Genomic DNA, 17,508 nt, shown 5'->3' on the forward strand with positions numbered 1-17,508 from the left:
CCTGGTGCTGGGCAAACCTATAGAGGATGTCCCCTCCCCGATGTCCAGGCTCACCACGGCCATATTAACAGCAGCCAGGTGCTCAATAGCAGCGGCCTGGAAACAGATCAAGCCTCCCCCAAGGACTACTGTGATCAGGAGAATAAATGAGGTAATGTTAATGGAGAAGCTCACGGCCATGCTCCAGAAAAAGATACCCCAATTCCAGAATACCTGGGAACCCTGGCTAGGGAGATAGAACTAGAGAAGACCACACAAAGGACATCCTAAAGCGGGCAAACTCGCCACACACTCAAATCGAAGATATGGACACGGGCCCAGACCCCCCCCCCCCCCTCTCTTCCTCCCTCCTTCTCCCCTGTTAGTACTCCTCCCCCCTCCCCATAGCCCTCTCCCTTCTTATCTCTCCCTTCTCCCTTTCTTCTTCACCTCTTTCCCCACTTGTGGAAAACGAGAAAAAGACATTGGTCGAAATGTATAACTATCTTGGGCTCAAGATAACAATGTATGTAAAATTTTAGCTTGAAAAATGACCAATAAAAGAAATTGTTACAAAAAAAAATGGAGCTTTCCCCAGAGCCCAGTGCAGTGTTAAGGTTACCACGGTAACCTCAAACAAGAGATTAGGGCAATCATATTTTAAAACATTTGAATGGGGGGAGCGGGGGAGAGGGAGAGAGATGCAGAACATGAGTTAAACTTGTCTGGACTCTTGGGTGGAATTGCTGATTTAAGTGAAATCACGGAATAAAACGTTGCCTATTTCCCGTTGACACGAATAACTCCCGTACTGCGAGGCAGGCAGAATTCTGCGATGGAAAGTTTTCTTATCTTGAAACATTTAAATAATCATCTCTGTGCTACAGCCTGTTAACACCGCGATAGACTTTCACCTTTCCTGCAAATCTGTTTCGAGGACGGATTCCTGCATTTTGTCGTGGTAGCCTGGCAGAAGGTTCTTTGCAGGCTTGTTGGGTTAATGAATAATGTAGCATGTGATTTGGAATTCTTCCTGTGTGTGTGTGTGTGTCCTTCCAAAGCTCTTACCCTGGAGATCACACTGAGCACTAAATAAATCCAGTGTTATTTTCTAGCGTACACCAGTGTATAAGGAAACGTGAATCAGAACGTGTTGAAAGAGACCTTGAGAGAGAGGGAGAAACGCGTTGGCCTAGAACTATTGTGTGTGTGTGTGTGTGTGTGTGTGTGTGTGTGTGTGTGTGTGTGTGTGTGTGTGTGTGTGTGTGTGTGTGTGTGTGTGCAATGGACTTAGATTATTTGGTGTTTGCACTGAGTTTGTATACTGAGTGTGAGGGAGTTCCACAAATAAGGGGCAGTGAGGGGAAACTGTTTAAGGTGAGAGAGCAGTAGGAGTGAAAGGGGTGGAGACGAGACCATTATGGGTATAGCGCAGGAGACAAGCAGGGGCACAGTGAGATATCAATGCGGATATGTAGGGGAGGGGCCAATGAGTGGAGAGTCTTAAAGGTGAGGAGAACTTTGTAGGTGATTTTAAAATTTGATTGGAAGCCACGAGAGGGATTTAAGGAGGAGATGAACGGATACTGTTTCTGAGAAAGTGAAATTATTCTAGCAGCCAAATTTTGGATTTATTTCAAGGGGGAAGTTGTAAGGCAGGGAGGTCTGCTAACAGTCTGCTACATTAACCAGATGAGAGGATAAGGGCATGAAGTAGGTTGACAGGAAAGGGCAGGTCTTAGCAGTATTACAGAGGAAGTGAATATCAATGGAAGAGGAAAGGGAAGAGTCAAATGTCATTCCTAGGCAGCATGCTTTGGTAACAAGATAGATGGTAGTACCATTTACTGTGATGGAAAAGGGCGTTATTAAGCCAGATTTTGGGGGAAATATGAAGAGCTCAGTTTTAGACCTTAAGTTTAAGGCTGCGGAGCGCCATCCACGATGATATAGCCCGGAGCCAATCTGAGACTCGGGACTCGATTGCAGGAGTGTGGATAGGGGTGGATAGATATATCTGGGTATCGCCTGCATAGAGATGATACCTAAGGCCAAAAGAGTTGAGGTCATCAAGTGATAGTGTGTAGCGAGAAAGGAGAGGTCCCACAACAGTGTCGTGAGTTACACCAATAAGACCAATCAACTTAAAATTAAGACCTCTTAGCAACAGAAACTGAAAATGTGCGATGAGAGAGGTAAGACAAGAACCAGGACAGAACTTTATTGCGGATACCAAGAGAGTTTAGAATATGAAGGAGGAGAGTGATCGACAATATCAAAAGCAGCAGAGCGATCAAATAGGATTAGTAGGGAAAAGTGTTGTTGGGATTTAGCTTCATGTAGATCTTTGGCTATTTTAGTAAGCACAGTCTCTGCTAAATGAGCTGTACCAAAGCCAGATTGTAAATGGTCCAGTAGGGAGTGGGAATTAAGAACGTTGATTATATGGGAGCACACGAGACGTTCTGGCAATTTGAAGGTAAACATCAGGAAGGATATAGGGCGTTGGATATAAGGCACGTAGGGTCTAGGGTGTTTTTGGGAATGCATTGACCACCACATGCTTAAAGGAAGAGGGGAAAGTGCCAGAGGTCAGGGGGGAATTGAAGATGTGGGGATAGCATTTAGTTTGAATGTCGGAGCAGAGAAGTCAATGGAGCGAAGGTCTTGAGAGTAGCGCGTTGAACAGGTGAGGGGAATGATGGGAACGGAACAGAAAGGGAACAGTTTTTAGTAAGACCAGGGCTAAATGGTGACCATCATTGTGGGTGCTGGAATTGGTCCATTGGTGGAGGCCAAAGGAGGAGGTTAGTGAGAAGGTGAAATGCCCAGAAGATTGAGGGATCATCAATATGACGGTTGAAGTCCCCCAGCTAAAGAATAGGCGATTCAGAGAAGAGACAGCCAGGATTCAAAGTCAGAGAGAAAGGAGGAGATAGAGGCTGTGGAGTGTGGAGAAAGAGAAGAAACGGCTGAAGGCATAGGGCGGAGTTGATATTGGCAGCGGGAGGAGACCTACCACTCCACCCCGGCCATTGGGGTGTGGAGTGTGAGAGAGGGCACCGTAGGAGACAGCCTCCACAGCAGTCATGTTGTGTGAGGCAGGTTTCTGTTGGTCAAAGAGCAGAAGAGGTCGTGTACAACCAGAACCTTGTTCGTATCTGAGCAGATATCCCAGAGGGCACAGGAAAAGGGAATAGAGAAGGAATAGGTATTAAGTTAGATCTGTTAACACCCTTGGCAGAGAAGGAGGAGGCAGGAAGGCGCTGGTGAGAGCAGGTGTGTATACAAGCTGGTCTGAGATTAGATGGGATATCCCCAGCAGCAAGGAAGAGTAGTGGAAAGGGTGAGAAGAGGATTTGTGGGAGTGCTTTTTATTGAGGGGTGCGGAAGTAGCTGGGATAGCGGTCTGTAAATAGTGGTGCATTGTGTGGGCACAAGCTGATGTGGAGGGAAGGCGAGAGGAAGAGATGTTGATAGGAGAGTGTGGAAGTTGGAAAGAATAGAATAGTTTACAAAGTAATGGCAAACAGAGTGCAATAGGGAGGCATATTTTGGTGCAGTGCAGGTTGTAGGGAGAGAGTTAGGAGAAGAGTTCCCAGGTATTTGATGACATCAGGAGCATGTAATAAGACAGCAAATGTATAAATAAAGCCTGAAAGGGAAGTTTAGCACAGAAGGTTACACAGCAGTAAATATAAGGTATTTTCTTCAAGTTGTGTATAGATTGCAGCTGTGGGAATGTACCTTCTTTAATGCTCTGACAGAGTTGAAGATGAAGTGCTGAATGCAGGTCTTCTTTTCTTAATTCACTCCAATATACTTCTTCAGGCACTTCACATGAAGCACTTCACTTGGGGCCCAGATAAAATCAGCCCACATCTTTGCTCTCCTGGAGCGCCCAGTTTTTTTGTTTCCCTGTGTTAAAGCAGGAGAACTGGTGACACTTTTTTTTTTTTTGTAGTTGCTCCGGCTGGGCTATTTAGGGGTTATCTAAATGGCGACCTAAATGTCCTGCGTCCCAATAGGAAGCCGTGACATCATCCCTTGTGGCTTCCTATTGACCCACGTGATGCGGGACATTTAAACTGCAAAGAGATACCGACACCCCATACAGAGGTAAGTATCTTGGGAAGCAGGGTCCCTGGGCTGAAATTCACACATTAAGCTCCGGAGACCCCAGTTCTGCTGCTTTAATAAGAGAGACTGAGTTTCTTCCAGTCTGGGAAAGCTTTGTTTCGCCGACTTGTGCTGAGAGTGTAACACTTGCCTCTTCGCCTGTCTCCCCTGTTGCTTTGGTGGGGTATGAGGTAATAAAATGGGCAGGAATAATGGGACATACAAGTGTAAACACGGTGGAGATGGGTCAGGGCCCTGGAGATTCCTTTTGGTATCCTATTTTGATTGTGATGCAATAGTAATGAAAGCCAGCTGTCCGTTTTATTACAAACACTGGACATGGGCGGTAACTGGGAACACCCAACTTCTCATGCACACATGCACTCAGTCAGCGCGGCAGAAGATGGCCTCGAATAGACCTCAGGCTGCTTGGTGTGTGTGTGTGTGTATACATATACATATACATATACAGTGTTCGACAAACCTATACATTTGCTCGCCCCGGGCGAGTGGATTTAACATTGTGGCGAGCTCCTATTGGCCCAAGCAGCATACGTTTGGTACTAGGTGGCGAGTAGATTTTTTTTGTGTGGCGAGTAGATTTTTTTGGTGATTTGTCAACCACTGCATATACATACTCCTTACCAGGTAAATCCAGGATCCTAGGACCACAAAGCAAGGAAGAGACAGCACACTCAGGAATATCAAAAAACGTGTATTAAGAAGAAAAAGCTTCTTCTTCTTTTTCTTCTTAATACACGTTTTTTGATATTCCTGAGTGTGCTGTCTCTTCCTTGCTTTGTGGTCCTGGGATCCTGGATTTACCTGGTAAGAAGTCTATGCATACTTCCTGTATGGGACAAGCACCTATTTTTGCTTTACGTGTGTGCCATCTGTCTATGTATATGTATATATATATATATGTATATATGTGTGTGTGTATATATATATATATATATATAATGTATGTATATAGAGTGTGTGTATGTTTAACACCCATTATTTAAAGGTTGGGAACTGGGAGGGTCTCCCCGAACCAGTTGCCACAATTTTGGGGACCCCCTGGTTACCATCATACTTACTGGCGAGTATCTTACCGGAAGTAATACCTGTAACTTCACCAGTCAGTATCTTCGGGACCAGGGGCCCCCCAGAGCTGAATATACTGCGGTTCAGCCCCGGGGGACGCCCCAGATCCAATTGTATTGGAAAGAGATAGTTGCTCCTTTAATATTTGTTTTTCTATTGTTATGCCAGTGTGCTAAAATCACATCAATTTATACGCTATAGGTAGGACAAGTTGCAGTTCTTCCGATGACCAAAGTGAACCCAATACCGTGTTTCAGTTTTTAAATCCTTTTTCCTCCCCCCTGCGTTACTTAGTAGATATGTCGGCAAAAATATGGAAGGGGTTTCTTCCATATTTCCTTTTGTGTGATGTGTTTAGCAGAGCTTTGCTTGTCCCAAACAGGCCAAACCCCCTGCATGGGAGCTGCAGGCTCTGCTACTTTATCTGTACACAGTAATATGGCAGAATAAACCCTAATCTCTGGATTTTATGAAACCGTGAGTGCCCACGCTTTTGATCCACGTGCCCGGGGGGACAGGCGGCTCCTTCAGCCTCCTTTCCCTGGGACGGGCTCCCTCCTGCCTTTAAGCCAACCTCCGTTTTGCACTCATCTGCCATATGCTCCACCCTAACCTTGTCCATGTTAGAGACTCCTGCGGTGTCCCCTCCGTTTATGGTTTCACTCATCTGGTCTGAGAAGCCGTTTCCCATCATCACTGCAGAAGTGTGGGCAGGTCGTGTGTCTGGCGGCAATTATCTTTCCCAAACAAAATACGTCTTAAACTGAAATAACAATCTGTTACCGATATTAAGTAATGAAATTTAAAATTGCAATCTTATGCAACTCGAAATTGAGATGAGCTGGTTTGCCTGTAAGCAAAAGGAAAAACACATTATTTATGTAACATACTACACGCTGACAATTTATTTGATGGTTTAAAGATGCAATCTGTCATACTTTATGTAAACTAGTTCAGCGTTGGAGCAGACATCGAAGAGTGTAAATCTGTCGTACAATGTTTGTTGGGGTGAGCAACATGCCTTTTTCATAGATTAAATGATGGCCTTCGGAGCTTTTGAAAACTCGCAGGTCTCATCTTGAAGTATACAGGTTTCTTGTTCACTTCATAGTTGAAACGGTAGTATACTTGGCTTTCAAACATCGCAGATTTCTTCCATGTACTTGGTCTGTATACGATTGTCCAAACAGATACAAGCCCACAACTACTTGTATTTTTTATTATAAGAAACGGGCCTTTATATTAGAAATATTGTCAATCTTTCTGAAATGTATTCTAATGTGCTCTGCCACACTGTTTAAAAAGTGCAGATTTTGTTTTCCAGGTACTGTACAGTATGTATATCTTTATTTGCTTCAGCACCCACAGTGTACTCGAAGCTTTACAAAAGATAATACAGTACAGGGAAATATAACAAGTGCAACAAACAAAACCAGACCATCCCTGCCCGGAGAGCTTACACTCTAAGTGGTATGTTGGGAGATTTCGAGACACCAGGAGAGGGGATACGTGCAGGAGGTGGCAGTGCTGGGTCACAATGGTTGGTAGGGGTGGGTGTGGGACAGTAGCCATGAGTCTAGCTATTGAAATGCTTAATTTAAGAGGTGAGCTTTCAGGTCCGTCTTAAAGATGGGGAGAGCAGGTGCTTGGTGTATAGTGCGTGAGAGGGAGTTCCACTGTTAAGGGGAAGCGAGGGGAAAAAGTTTAAGGCGAGAGCAGTAGAGGTGAAGGTTAGAAAGGAGACAGGTATGGGTAGAGCGTAGGAGACGAGCAGGGGCATAACGAGAGAGCAAGTAGTATAGCTACTTTTTCTAGTTCTTCACTGACCCTCCTTGTAGAAGCGTCATTTTGGTTGTTGTACGCAGGGTTTATTGAGGGAGGTTATGCATCGTCAACTATGCATTACTCTGCTTGTCCCCATATTGAATGGATGTCCGAGGTACACTTTGTTCTCCTTGGTGATACATGTGCTATGGTTGGAACGAAAGATTGAAGTATTAAGTGATTTTATGTACACATGGTGAAACAAAAGGTGACTTCCTTCTTACTTGGCCTTCATTGGAGGGGTTGTGCATAAACCTCATTATTTTGATTCTAACCTAGTCGGTCACCGTGAGCACTGGTGCCCCATTCAAAGTCCAAGTTCTAAGTAATAGAAGATAGTAACTTGTTGGTCCAAAGAAGAGAATAACAAAAGTATGTGGGGAACTGATACCTTCAACGCCTTCAGTGCCAGAGGGTCGTGCCACCTTGGTGTCCTTGTACCCACCGGCACTTCTGAATAATGTGACCGCTCTTCGGAGCGATTACGTGATCAGTGCCGGTCGTCCCCACCCCTTTTTGCCCCCTAAAAAAAAAACAAAAAAAAAAAAACAGAGGGCAATGATATACCGTGTATGTCATAAGGGCCCATGGGGTGGCACTTTTCTTGATGTACTTTGTCAGAGCCCTGAAAGGGTTAAGAACATTTTTTTACTTCAAGTATTTTTTTTTGTCTCTCCCAGGAGTTGCAGAGTTGGTGAGAGGGAAGTATTTATAGATGCACTGTATAATTGTACCATGAACTACATTTCTTTCCCAGTACAGTCACAATGTTCCCATAGGCACATACTGGAAAGTAATGTAGGTTTTGTAATGTACCATTTTTCTGTAACTGTTGGTTGCTGGTAACTACATGCAGTATCACAAAGCCTTTCAATTCTAGGTGGAGGCGCCCTTTTTGCCTTCATTTTTCAGCTTCAAAATAAAACCTAGAGCCAGGGTGGGCGAAATGGCAGTGAAACTGTGGCGATTCCCTATACGCCCCCCCCCCCCCCCCACCACCACTGCTTCTTACTGCACCGGCAGCCACAGGGACAGGAGAAGCAGCACGGAGAGGAAGCTCTCTCTCGTCCCTTTCTCTCTCTCCCCCCCCCCCCCCCCCGCGCTTCTGCTTCTTACTGCACGGGCAGCACTGAGAGGAAGCTCCCTACGGTGCCTGCTCCTCGGCTGTGCTGGGAGGGAGAAGCCAGCCGGCTCCAGCCACTGTCAGGGGGTTGAGAGTGACTTCGGGTGCACTGATCTGCTCCACCATGAGCCATAGACCTGGGGAGCAGTCCCCAGCACAGCCTCTTTAAACCCCCACAGCCTGCATAAGCCCCCACCACACGGCTTAGGATACACCCCCCCCCCTCCCCGGATGCCCAGGTGCAGACCCCACGGGATGCCCAGGTACCCCCCCCTCCCCATATGCCCTCTCCTGCTGCCCAGATCTCCCCCCCAGGCTGCCCTGACCCTCCCCTCTCGCGCTGCCCTGACCCTCCCCACTGCTGCTGCAGAGTTACCCCCTCCCGCCGCCACAGTTCCCCTGCCCTATGCCCCGCGTTACGCACCCTCCTATGCACCCTACGCATAGGACGGGGGAGGCTGCTTGATGATGAGGGGGACTGCTGAAAGGGACTGGGGGAGATCAAGGGTGCTGGGGGGAGATGATGATGAGGGGGGGGGTAAATGAGATGAGGGAGGGGGTGAGTTTATGATGATGATGATGGTAGTGGTGGAGGAGGGGGATGAGAGGATGAGGGGGGTTGCGGTCGGAGAATTTATAAACTTGTTCATACAGTGTGTGTTGCTTAAAATTTTCGCGTGCGCAACATATCTGCATTTTGACATGGTGTGGCTATTTTCACTTCTAATTCGCCACACCTGTGGCTACATTGAAAAATAGGTTGCCCACCCCTGCCCCTGAGACATGTTTAGTTACACCTCCCTTGTGTACAGTGTTGCTTTCAAATGACCCGGCAGAGCTGGGTAACACTGCAGCGTCCCTTATTATCCTGCCCTTAACGATAGCAATGTATTGCTATGTGATGTGCTTCCCTTTGCTATGCAATTCATTGCAGGCTCCTTTGTGAGGGGATCTGCAGAAGAATTAAAAAATTTGCTTCAGAACAAAGCATTAGTGGTGTAGTTGTTCTGTTTAGGGGGGGGGGCAGGTTTACAATCCTTTGTCCCCTTCTGTCATAAACCTACAACTATGCCAATTAACATTTGTTTATGAGCTGTAATATACTGTAATCTAGTGTCCTTCAGTAAGTGACTGGGGCCCTTTTGGCAATCCCTGTATTTCTCCCTTCTATTTCCTCTGAGGGGCTGTCTTAAGTGATTTACATCAATGATGACAGAAGTGACATTTGCCCTCATCATAGGGCTTAAAAATAAATCTAAGGCGGTCACAGAAATCGTCACGTGTCTTCTGTGCATGTATGTATGTATCCAGTGTCCTCTTTCAGAGAGCCACACCATCTCTCTATGTACAGCAGGGGTCTCAAATGCAGTCCTCACGGGTGACCAACAGGCCAGGTTTTCTGGATATCCCTGCGTAAGCACAGGTGGCTGTCTTTGACTGAGCCACCTGTGCTGAAGCAGGGATATCCATAAAACCTGGCCTGTTGGTGGCCCGTAAGGACTGCACTTGGTAGGAGAGGGGGAATAACCTTATCGCCATGCAGCCCAGGCACCAAAAATCTTTGACTTGAAGTCACAAGGAGTTTGCACATAACAATCACATTGAAAGCCTTTGGGGACAGTCTGTTCTTTCATCCTGTTTGAGGCAATTAAATGTTAAGTAGTGCTTTGTGAATGAGATAATTAGATGTTCTGGCGTGGAGGGGTTTACATTCTGGCTGTATGTTAACCAGTGGAGGCGATGTTTGTGCAGACCATTAAGGAGCTCGCAAGCTGACCTCACGGCTCCTCCTCCCTCCCCATTAAGCCGCTGTTAGACATGATTTCCCAGCCTGGCACTGGTGTTCTGCTCGTGGAAAACTCCAGAATGTACCTGCACAGACTGGACGGCCTAGTCCTCAGCGAGCCCATTGACAGCGCTGTTTCCAAGCCCCACGTGATCTGCAGACGGCAAGTTCCAACAAGCTGCGCAGGCGGCATCCTGCTGCTGCTGAACGGGGCTTTATTCCGCCTTTAACTCCGTCCCTGCTGGAGGGGCCTGCACCCCGGCTTAAAGGTGCAGCAACATCTAGTGGTGTCTTAATAAAGTGAAGGGCCATGGAACACACCTGATCGATCATTTAAAAAGTATATTTTTAAAGAACGAATCCTGTTTAGCAGGCAAATTGCAGCACGGATTATATCATGTTTTGCTTCTGTTAATTACATTGCATTGTAGGTACCTTGTGCACTGAAGGAGTTAATGAGCATGCTTGGCACTGTCCATTTCTGAGCTGAGGGCAGATTTGTGGCTGCTGTTTAACCATGCGTGTGCTAGTGAGACCTGTCACATTGCTGCCCCTTCTGGCAGTCGGTGAGTTAACAGCCTGAGTGGAGAAGTGGTATAGAAAGCATACTGAAGGCAGCGACTATATACTCCCTCAATATATAACTCGTGTAACGTTAGTGTCTTCGGAGCATGTCTGTGTTTTGGGGGGTTATTTGTTGTTTATTTTATGCCCCCCAAAAATCGCTATCTTAATCTCTAGTTTCTGAGGTTACCACGGTAATCTTTAGACTACGCCGCTGGCATCGGGGGAGAGCTCCAGATTTAACCTCCCGGCGACTTAATATTATATCTGAACGTAGCATTCGATTTTAAAAGTGAAAACCGCGTTGGAAAGGGTAACAGGAGACCATGCGTCTGCGTGTGCGTGTGTGTGTGTGTTCCGTATTAGGTGATACCTTTTCTATTGGACTAACAATTTATGTCATAGGACAAGCTTTCGAGAGTTCTCCTCTCTTCTTCGGGTCAAGCAAGAAGAGAGAAGTCTCGAAAGCTTGTCCTATGACATAAATTGTTAGTCCAATAAAAAAGGTATCACCTAATACTGAAGAACTCATTTATTCTGCACTATCGCAACTGGACTAACACGGCTATTTTCTGCTATATATCTATATATCTATCTATATCGTAATTCATGTCCTCAAACAATAGCATTGGTTGGTATTAGGACTTTGCATTGAGACAAGTATTGTGTCACCGGTGCCCTGATGAACTTTTTTAGTTAATGATTGACTAGTTTATTACTTAACAAGGTTCTCTGAAAGGGCAGAGTATCCCTTTGGCTGCTGCTGCCTAAAGTCAAATTGTGATTGCACTTCCTGCTTTCTGCATTGAGATGTAGCTTTTTTTCAATCCAATAGGTACACCCTGATGGTGGTGGAGGTCCCAACAAAACATTGCAATGAATGGGTTGCTCACATCTCACAATGGGTTTATTTGCATATCGAACTGTTGATAACTTTTGTTTTTAAAAATACATTGAAAAAAGTTAACACCTTGGTAATGTTACACACTTTGTAGGGAGGTGTCACCTCTAGTCTGTTTTTTTTGTTGCTTTCCCTTTTTTTTGTGGAAGGGGCAGCCTGCAATGCTCCTGCCGCCTCTCCCACAAAATACCTGCTGCAGAACAGGAGATTTAGCATCAGCTACCGTCTTCCATAATCATTGAACGAATGTAGAAAGTTGGATGAGATGGGGCTGAAGCAGGGCTGGGCAGCTCCAGTCCCCAAGGGCCACCAACAGGTCAGGTTTTAAGGCTTGCCCTGCTTCAGCACCGGCGGGTCAGTCGAAGACTGAGACGCCTGTGCTGAAGCAGTGATATCCTGAAAACCTCGCCTGTTGGTGGCCCTTGAGGACTGGAGTTGCCCAGCCCTGGGCTAAAGGGAGAAGAAATAGCAAGCTGTCTCCCGGGTAATTTTATAGCTTCATACGCTATAGCTGTTTAGTATTCATTTCCTTGCAGTGTCTCACCTGGTAAAGATGCACTTCCATTTGTCTAACCCTGTCGCCCCTCTGCCTGCGCTGCACGCGCGCCTGCGGGCGTGTGCAGCCGAATTCCCCGGTCTGCAGAGTGCTGCAGGGGGAAAGACATGGGGCATGACTGGGGCACGGCCATGAGGTCACCCGGCAGGTTAGCCCTCATTGGCTGAACCGCCGGGGGCGTGGCCTAGCGTTCCGTCACTAGTTCCCCTCACAATTTTCTTGCGGGCTGGAAAAACTCACCACGCAGCGTGGCGCCCCCCCCCCCCCCCTCGCAGCGTTGCGCCCCCCCCCCTCGCAGCGGGCCCGACCCCCCCTCGCAGCGTTGCGCCTCCCCCTCGCAGCGGGCCCGACCCCATTGAGGGGCGGCTCTTGTCCCTGCAGCGTCTGCCACAGTGGGCGCTGCAGTAGCCAGCGGGGACCTGGCCTAACCCTGTCGCCCCTCTGGCAGAGAAATGGTTTAGGTGCAGTTACAATTAAGTGAACAGACTAAGCACTGTGACAATATCTCTTTAACATTGTTTTTTTATTCTTCATGTTGGCAATTTTTAGGGCTGAAAGTGTTAAGTGTATGATGCACAATATTCCGTGTCATGTTCTGTAATACACCCTGTTCTTGTTGGAGGCTGGTATACATATTGTACATAATACAGTGTGTAACCCTGTTCTTGTTGGAGGCTGGTATACATATTGTACATAATACAGTGTGTAACCCTGTTCTTGTTGGAGGCTGGTATACATATTGTACATAATACAGTGTGTAACCCTGTTCATTTAATGGAACCGTGTATTTAGAACCATGTGTTTGTCGTCATAACTCTGTGCCCAGGACATACTTGCAAACGAGAGGTGACTCTCAATGTATTACTTCCCGGTAAAACATGTTATAAATAATAGTAACTAACGGTACAAAATACAAAATATATATATCTATATCTATATCTATATCGGCGCCTCAAAGTCAACAATACAGTGTAAGTCCTGACCATATGGCATGAACCAGTCCTGTTGACATAGAATTCCTCTGATGGTCCTTGATGATTGTCTCACCACATGGAAAAAGAAAACCAAAAACCGATCCTAGTATATAACTGTATAGGGCAGGGGTCTCAAACTCAGTCCTCCAGAGCCGCACACAGCCCAGCTTTTATGGATATCCCTGTTTCAGCACAGGTAGCTCGATCAGTGCTTGACTGAGCCACTGATTGAGCCAGCTGTGCTGAAACAGGGATATCCATAAAAGCTGGACTGTGTGTGGCTCTTGAGGACTGAGTTTGAGACCCCTGGTATAGGGTCATTCTAAATATGAACTCATAAATAACGGTACAGAATGCCACAGTGAAGCCAAATGGAAAATATTGGGAGGATTTTTTGGTGAATCAGGTGACCAGATTGAAACAGAGAATGTAAGATTGTGAAGTACAAACTATTTTGCTTAAGTGAACGCCTGTAATGTCCAACACGCCCATCTTGATCTGCTTTACTTGCCTTGCAGCTTAAGATGCCTGAATGCCTCAGCCAACAATCTGGAAATGCTCCCTGCCGCATGTCTGTCTGAGGGGACGCAGAGCGTGCTGCAGGAGCTCTACTTGACCAAAAATAACCTCACTGACAAGTGTGTGCCCTTGTTAACGGGACATCCCCACTTGAAGATTCTGCACATGGCCTTCAATCGGCTGCAGACCTTTCCAGCAAGGTGCGTATCCATGTGCATGTTACAAACCCAGGCTCGTGGGGGAGACTTTGTCATAATCTAGGAGTTTACCACTTGGAATAAAAACTGTTGCGTTTGTTCGTGGCATTAAAGCATAAATCGTGCTTGCTTCAGCTCAGGACCTTTTGCCTGATGGAATTTCCCTATATCTGACATTGCATCTGAGGCAAACTAAATGAATGTCTAAGCACGATTGGTTTTAGTGAGGTCCGTATTTCTGATTTGCTAGGCAGCTTGTGCCCGTTTTGGATTTAGTGCCACCTGCCTCTTAAATGATGGCCTGTTCATGAAGTCAGAAGTTGTCTGAAAATGTCAAGGGCTGATCTTTGCCCTACTTTCTTTAAGGCTCCTGCTCGCCTGTTGAAAAGATGCCCCCATCTCTGGTTAGCTGCATCCCCCTTTTCTGATTGTCTGCCATGGCTGGCAGTCTCCTTTTTCTCCTGGACAATCAGAAATCCAAACCAGGGCTGTGCTAGCAGGAATACCAGCTCTGCAGAAGATGGGATTCAATTAAAACACCCCCAACAAAATGTTTCCTAGATGACTTGATTTTGTCTTTCAAAGTGTGTTAATAAAACATAGAGCTTCATATTTTTGCCCTGCAGTAAAATGGCCAAACTGGAGGAGCTGGAAGAGATCGATATCAGCGGGAACAAGCTAAAAGCCATACCCACCACCATAATGAACTGCAGGCGCATGCACACGGTCATCGCTCACTCCAACTGCCTGGAAGTCTTCCCTGAAGTTATGCAGCTTGCAGAAATCAAGGTCAGTCGAGCATTTTCTTCTAAGTTTGTACTAGTGGCTTAGGTGGCATGGAAATGATCCCGTACAGTAGGGCTCTGTCTTACCAGCTTGGGAGTGCATGAAGATGGACTATTTTATATATGGGGTGGCTCCTGTGTCAAATGATTCTTCCGTTTGATGCAGACCTGTTAACAGGAGAGCGAAAGACATTGTAGTAAAGCTGGCAGAGCTTGTGTTGCTGCTGAGACATGATCGCGGTCCTCGTGCAGCTCATTGTAATACATGCATTCTGTAACTGATCCTGTTGCTCCGTCTACTGTGTGCACTGCTCACATCGGCAGCTGCCATAGCTGCTTGTCGCAGGGATAGCCGAGAGACGCATATTCTCACTATATTTAGGTTTTGCTCCCTGTTTAAGATTTCTCTTTTTGTTGTTGCAAAATAACGACATGCTGTAGCACAGGTCTCTCTAACTCGTTTTCCAAAGGCGCAGGATCACAAGAGATTTAAGGGCAAAAAGGGTGGCCGCTAAGCTTATTGTAATGTAAATTGGTACATGAAAAATAAGATTTCAACATTTTGCCAGCATTTAGAGTGACTTCCATATACTTTTACATGAACTTAAATTACAACCGAGTTGCTGTATGAAATTATAAGGGAGAGAGTCCACGTGGCACATCAGGTCTTTCGTGGGCTGGATCTGGCCTATGTGCCGTCGGTGGAAGAGCCCTTGCGTGTAGCCACTTAGAACATCACATCCACTGGATGTATAAACAGTGTGAGCCGACCTGATTATACAATTCCTCTTCCATCATTGTGCAGGTGTTTTTGTGCTGCCTCCAGTAGGTTACATAATTCATCGACTTGTGGTGCACCAGAAGACTTCTTCTGTGTGATGATCACTCAGTGTCTATTGGATTTCCTTATTGATAAACCTCCCCCCTCCCCAAATCCCCCAGAGCTTCAAGCCACTCTCCACCTCGAACACTTGCTTTTATTTCATCTTTATTTTGTTGATGTGTTGATGTTGTTCCCTCCTTTTTGGTATTTTCATTTTATATAGCGCTGGCAGCTTGTGCAATACCTTCAGTTATTGCAATTAAATTAGCTGGAGTATTTAGGGCAAATGGTACGAGAGTCCCATGTTCGAGCCACACAGTGAACATTGCTCAGCAGTTTGATTAACACACGTTGCTCGCATGGACTGCGCGGTATATTTCTGGTGGCCATATAGGCCCAGGAGAGAAGTGTATTTAACCACATCTCTGCCGTGTAAAGCAACTTGGACTCCCAACCGTCTGGCTTCCTCCTGTTTAGATGACCATAGTATGTCATTGAATCCAACCTCATTCTGCCAACTAATAATGCAGGATATTGCTGTGTAGCACAAGTAGGACGTCACGGCAGGCCTGCCAAGGGTGTGTGTGCTAGGGCTAGTTTATGGTAGTGTTCCTCAAAGGAACTGAAGCTGTACAGAGATTCTCAGCAACATTGTACGCTGCAGCATGATATGATGCATTTCCCAGACACACTGTGCTCTTTTAATAGAACATCTTTAAAGTACCCAGATGAAGAGGGAACCTGTGCTTTGTGTATTGTGCTGACGATGTAATGCAGTTCAAGCAGAATACTTCCTCACGTTCTTGTGCAAAGTTTCGCCCCCCCTCCCCCCCTGGTTGCATTCAGACTCCAGCTTTCATTCTGCAGGGCGCCTTGGCAGTTGCCGTTGGTTCAAGGTCAGTCCTCAGAGCTGGTTTCCCAGCATTTGTTTCCTTTCACATACAATAAGAAGCAGCTGCAGGCTACTAATACGCCACAGTTAATATTTAGAAGCAAAGTAATTTAATGTACCCATCAGTCTCTTGTGCTGAGAAGAAAAGTCACTTCTGTTCAATCTCATTTCTGCCAAATAGAGAAACTGCAGGGGTCATTTAAAGATCGTTCCTCGGCAGCGACGTAGGGCCGAAAAATGTGCAGCTGTCGAACTTTAATTGTGTGTGCGTGTTTAGTTTAGAGCGGCATGTTAAGCATTCGTGTGCGCTTTCTGTGCATCAGGTGCATGCATCAGCTTGCTAGGTGGGCTGTAGATATACAGAGCACAATGAGGCTCATCAATGTCTGCATTGTCACTTGCCATGAAATAGCACACATGAAACTATTACATCTTGTGTGATTTATAGGGGGAACACAAATATATGGATAGGTAATTCTATTGTAAAGTTACATGAAGTCTATTTACTTATAACACCTATGTGACTTCATTTTATGTTGGCAGTGTTGGGTTACATGAACATTACATTGTTTCTTGCAGTATGTTAGTGGCTAACGCCAGCTCAGCGGGGGAAAGTGCCATGTACTGTACATGTAATAAGAACGTATTTGGTTTATTTTCCCATAGAAACAAACACACTATCACAGCTGGTTGTCTTCAGTTAGAATCTGCTGAGTACAGATTCAGTGTTTGTCTTCTATTGCAAGCTTGGCACCTTTCAGCCAATCTTAAACGCAGGGGGGTGGAGGATTGATAATTACCACATTGCAGTGGACGGTAGAAATCAATCAAATGTGTCTTCACTTCAGTTACATGAATATATACATGGACTGCTTTTGTATCTCTGGTGGGAAATGTAATCTCTTGTCTTTAATCAATAAAGAATCAGAGATGTCACCCCTGTGAAATGTAGGGGAGTATGTGGGAATTATTTCAGATTAGACCTTTATTTAATTAATATCCGAAGTTTCTTGTTCAGTATCTGCAGTGGAGTTGGTGTCACTCTGGCCCTCTGTATATCCTACCTGGTATCCTCACGTACCAGTTTGCTTGGCAGCCAGCTCTTTCTCTGTGTTTTGCTTTCCTTATAATTATGTTCGGCGTTTGCATGCCTGCTGAAGCATGAAAAGGGCTGTGTGTCAGTCCAAGACTAGGACAAGCAAAGTTTCGATTCAAGGTTCAAGCTTTTTCCCACGGAGAGGAAGCGTGTTCTGGCAACTGCTTGCAGTGCAAGATTATCCAGTAGCCATGTACAGCGCAAGCTGGGGGCAGAGGATGGAAGCAGAGTGCTCATCCATCTACTGGTGGCAATCTGTACTAATATTTAGTAACCTTCCA

General features: G+C 45.9%; 1 protein-coding gene across 1 annotated transcript in view; it reads left to right on the forward strand.

The window, feature by feature from the left end:
• Window positions 1–17,508, forward strand: part of PHLPP1 (PH domain and leucine rich repeat protein phosphatase 1) — a 134,662-nt gene that overhangs the window by 97,617 nt on the left and 19,537 nt on the right. The window contains exons 11-12 of the mRNA XM_075585857.1: window positions 13,434–13,634; window positions 14,258–14,420. Coding sequence (XP_075441972.1) covers window positions 13,434–13,634; window positions 14,258–14,420 — 364 coding nt within the window. The remainder of the gene's footprint in view (window positions 1–13,433; window positions 13,635–14,257; window positions 14,421–17,508) is intronic.

This window comes from Ascaphus truei, chromosome 2 (assembly GCF_040206685.1).
Source record: "Ascaphus truei isolate aAscTru1 chromosome 2, aAscTru1.hap1, whole genome shotgun sequence".
Lineage (NCBI taxonomy): Eukaryota > Metazoa > Chordata > Amphibia > Anura > Ascaphidae > Ascaphus > Ascaphus truei.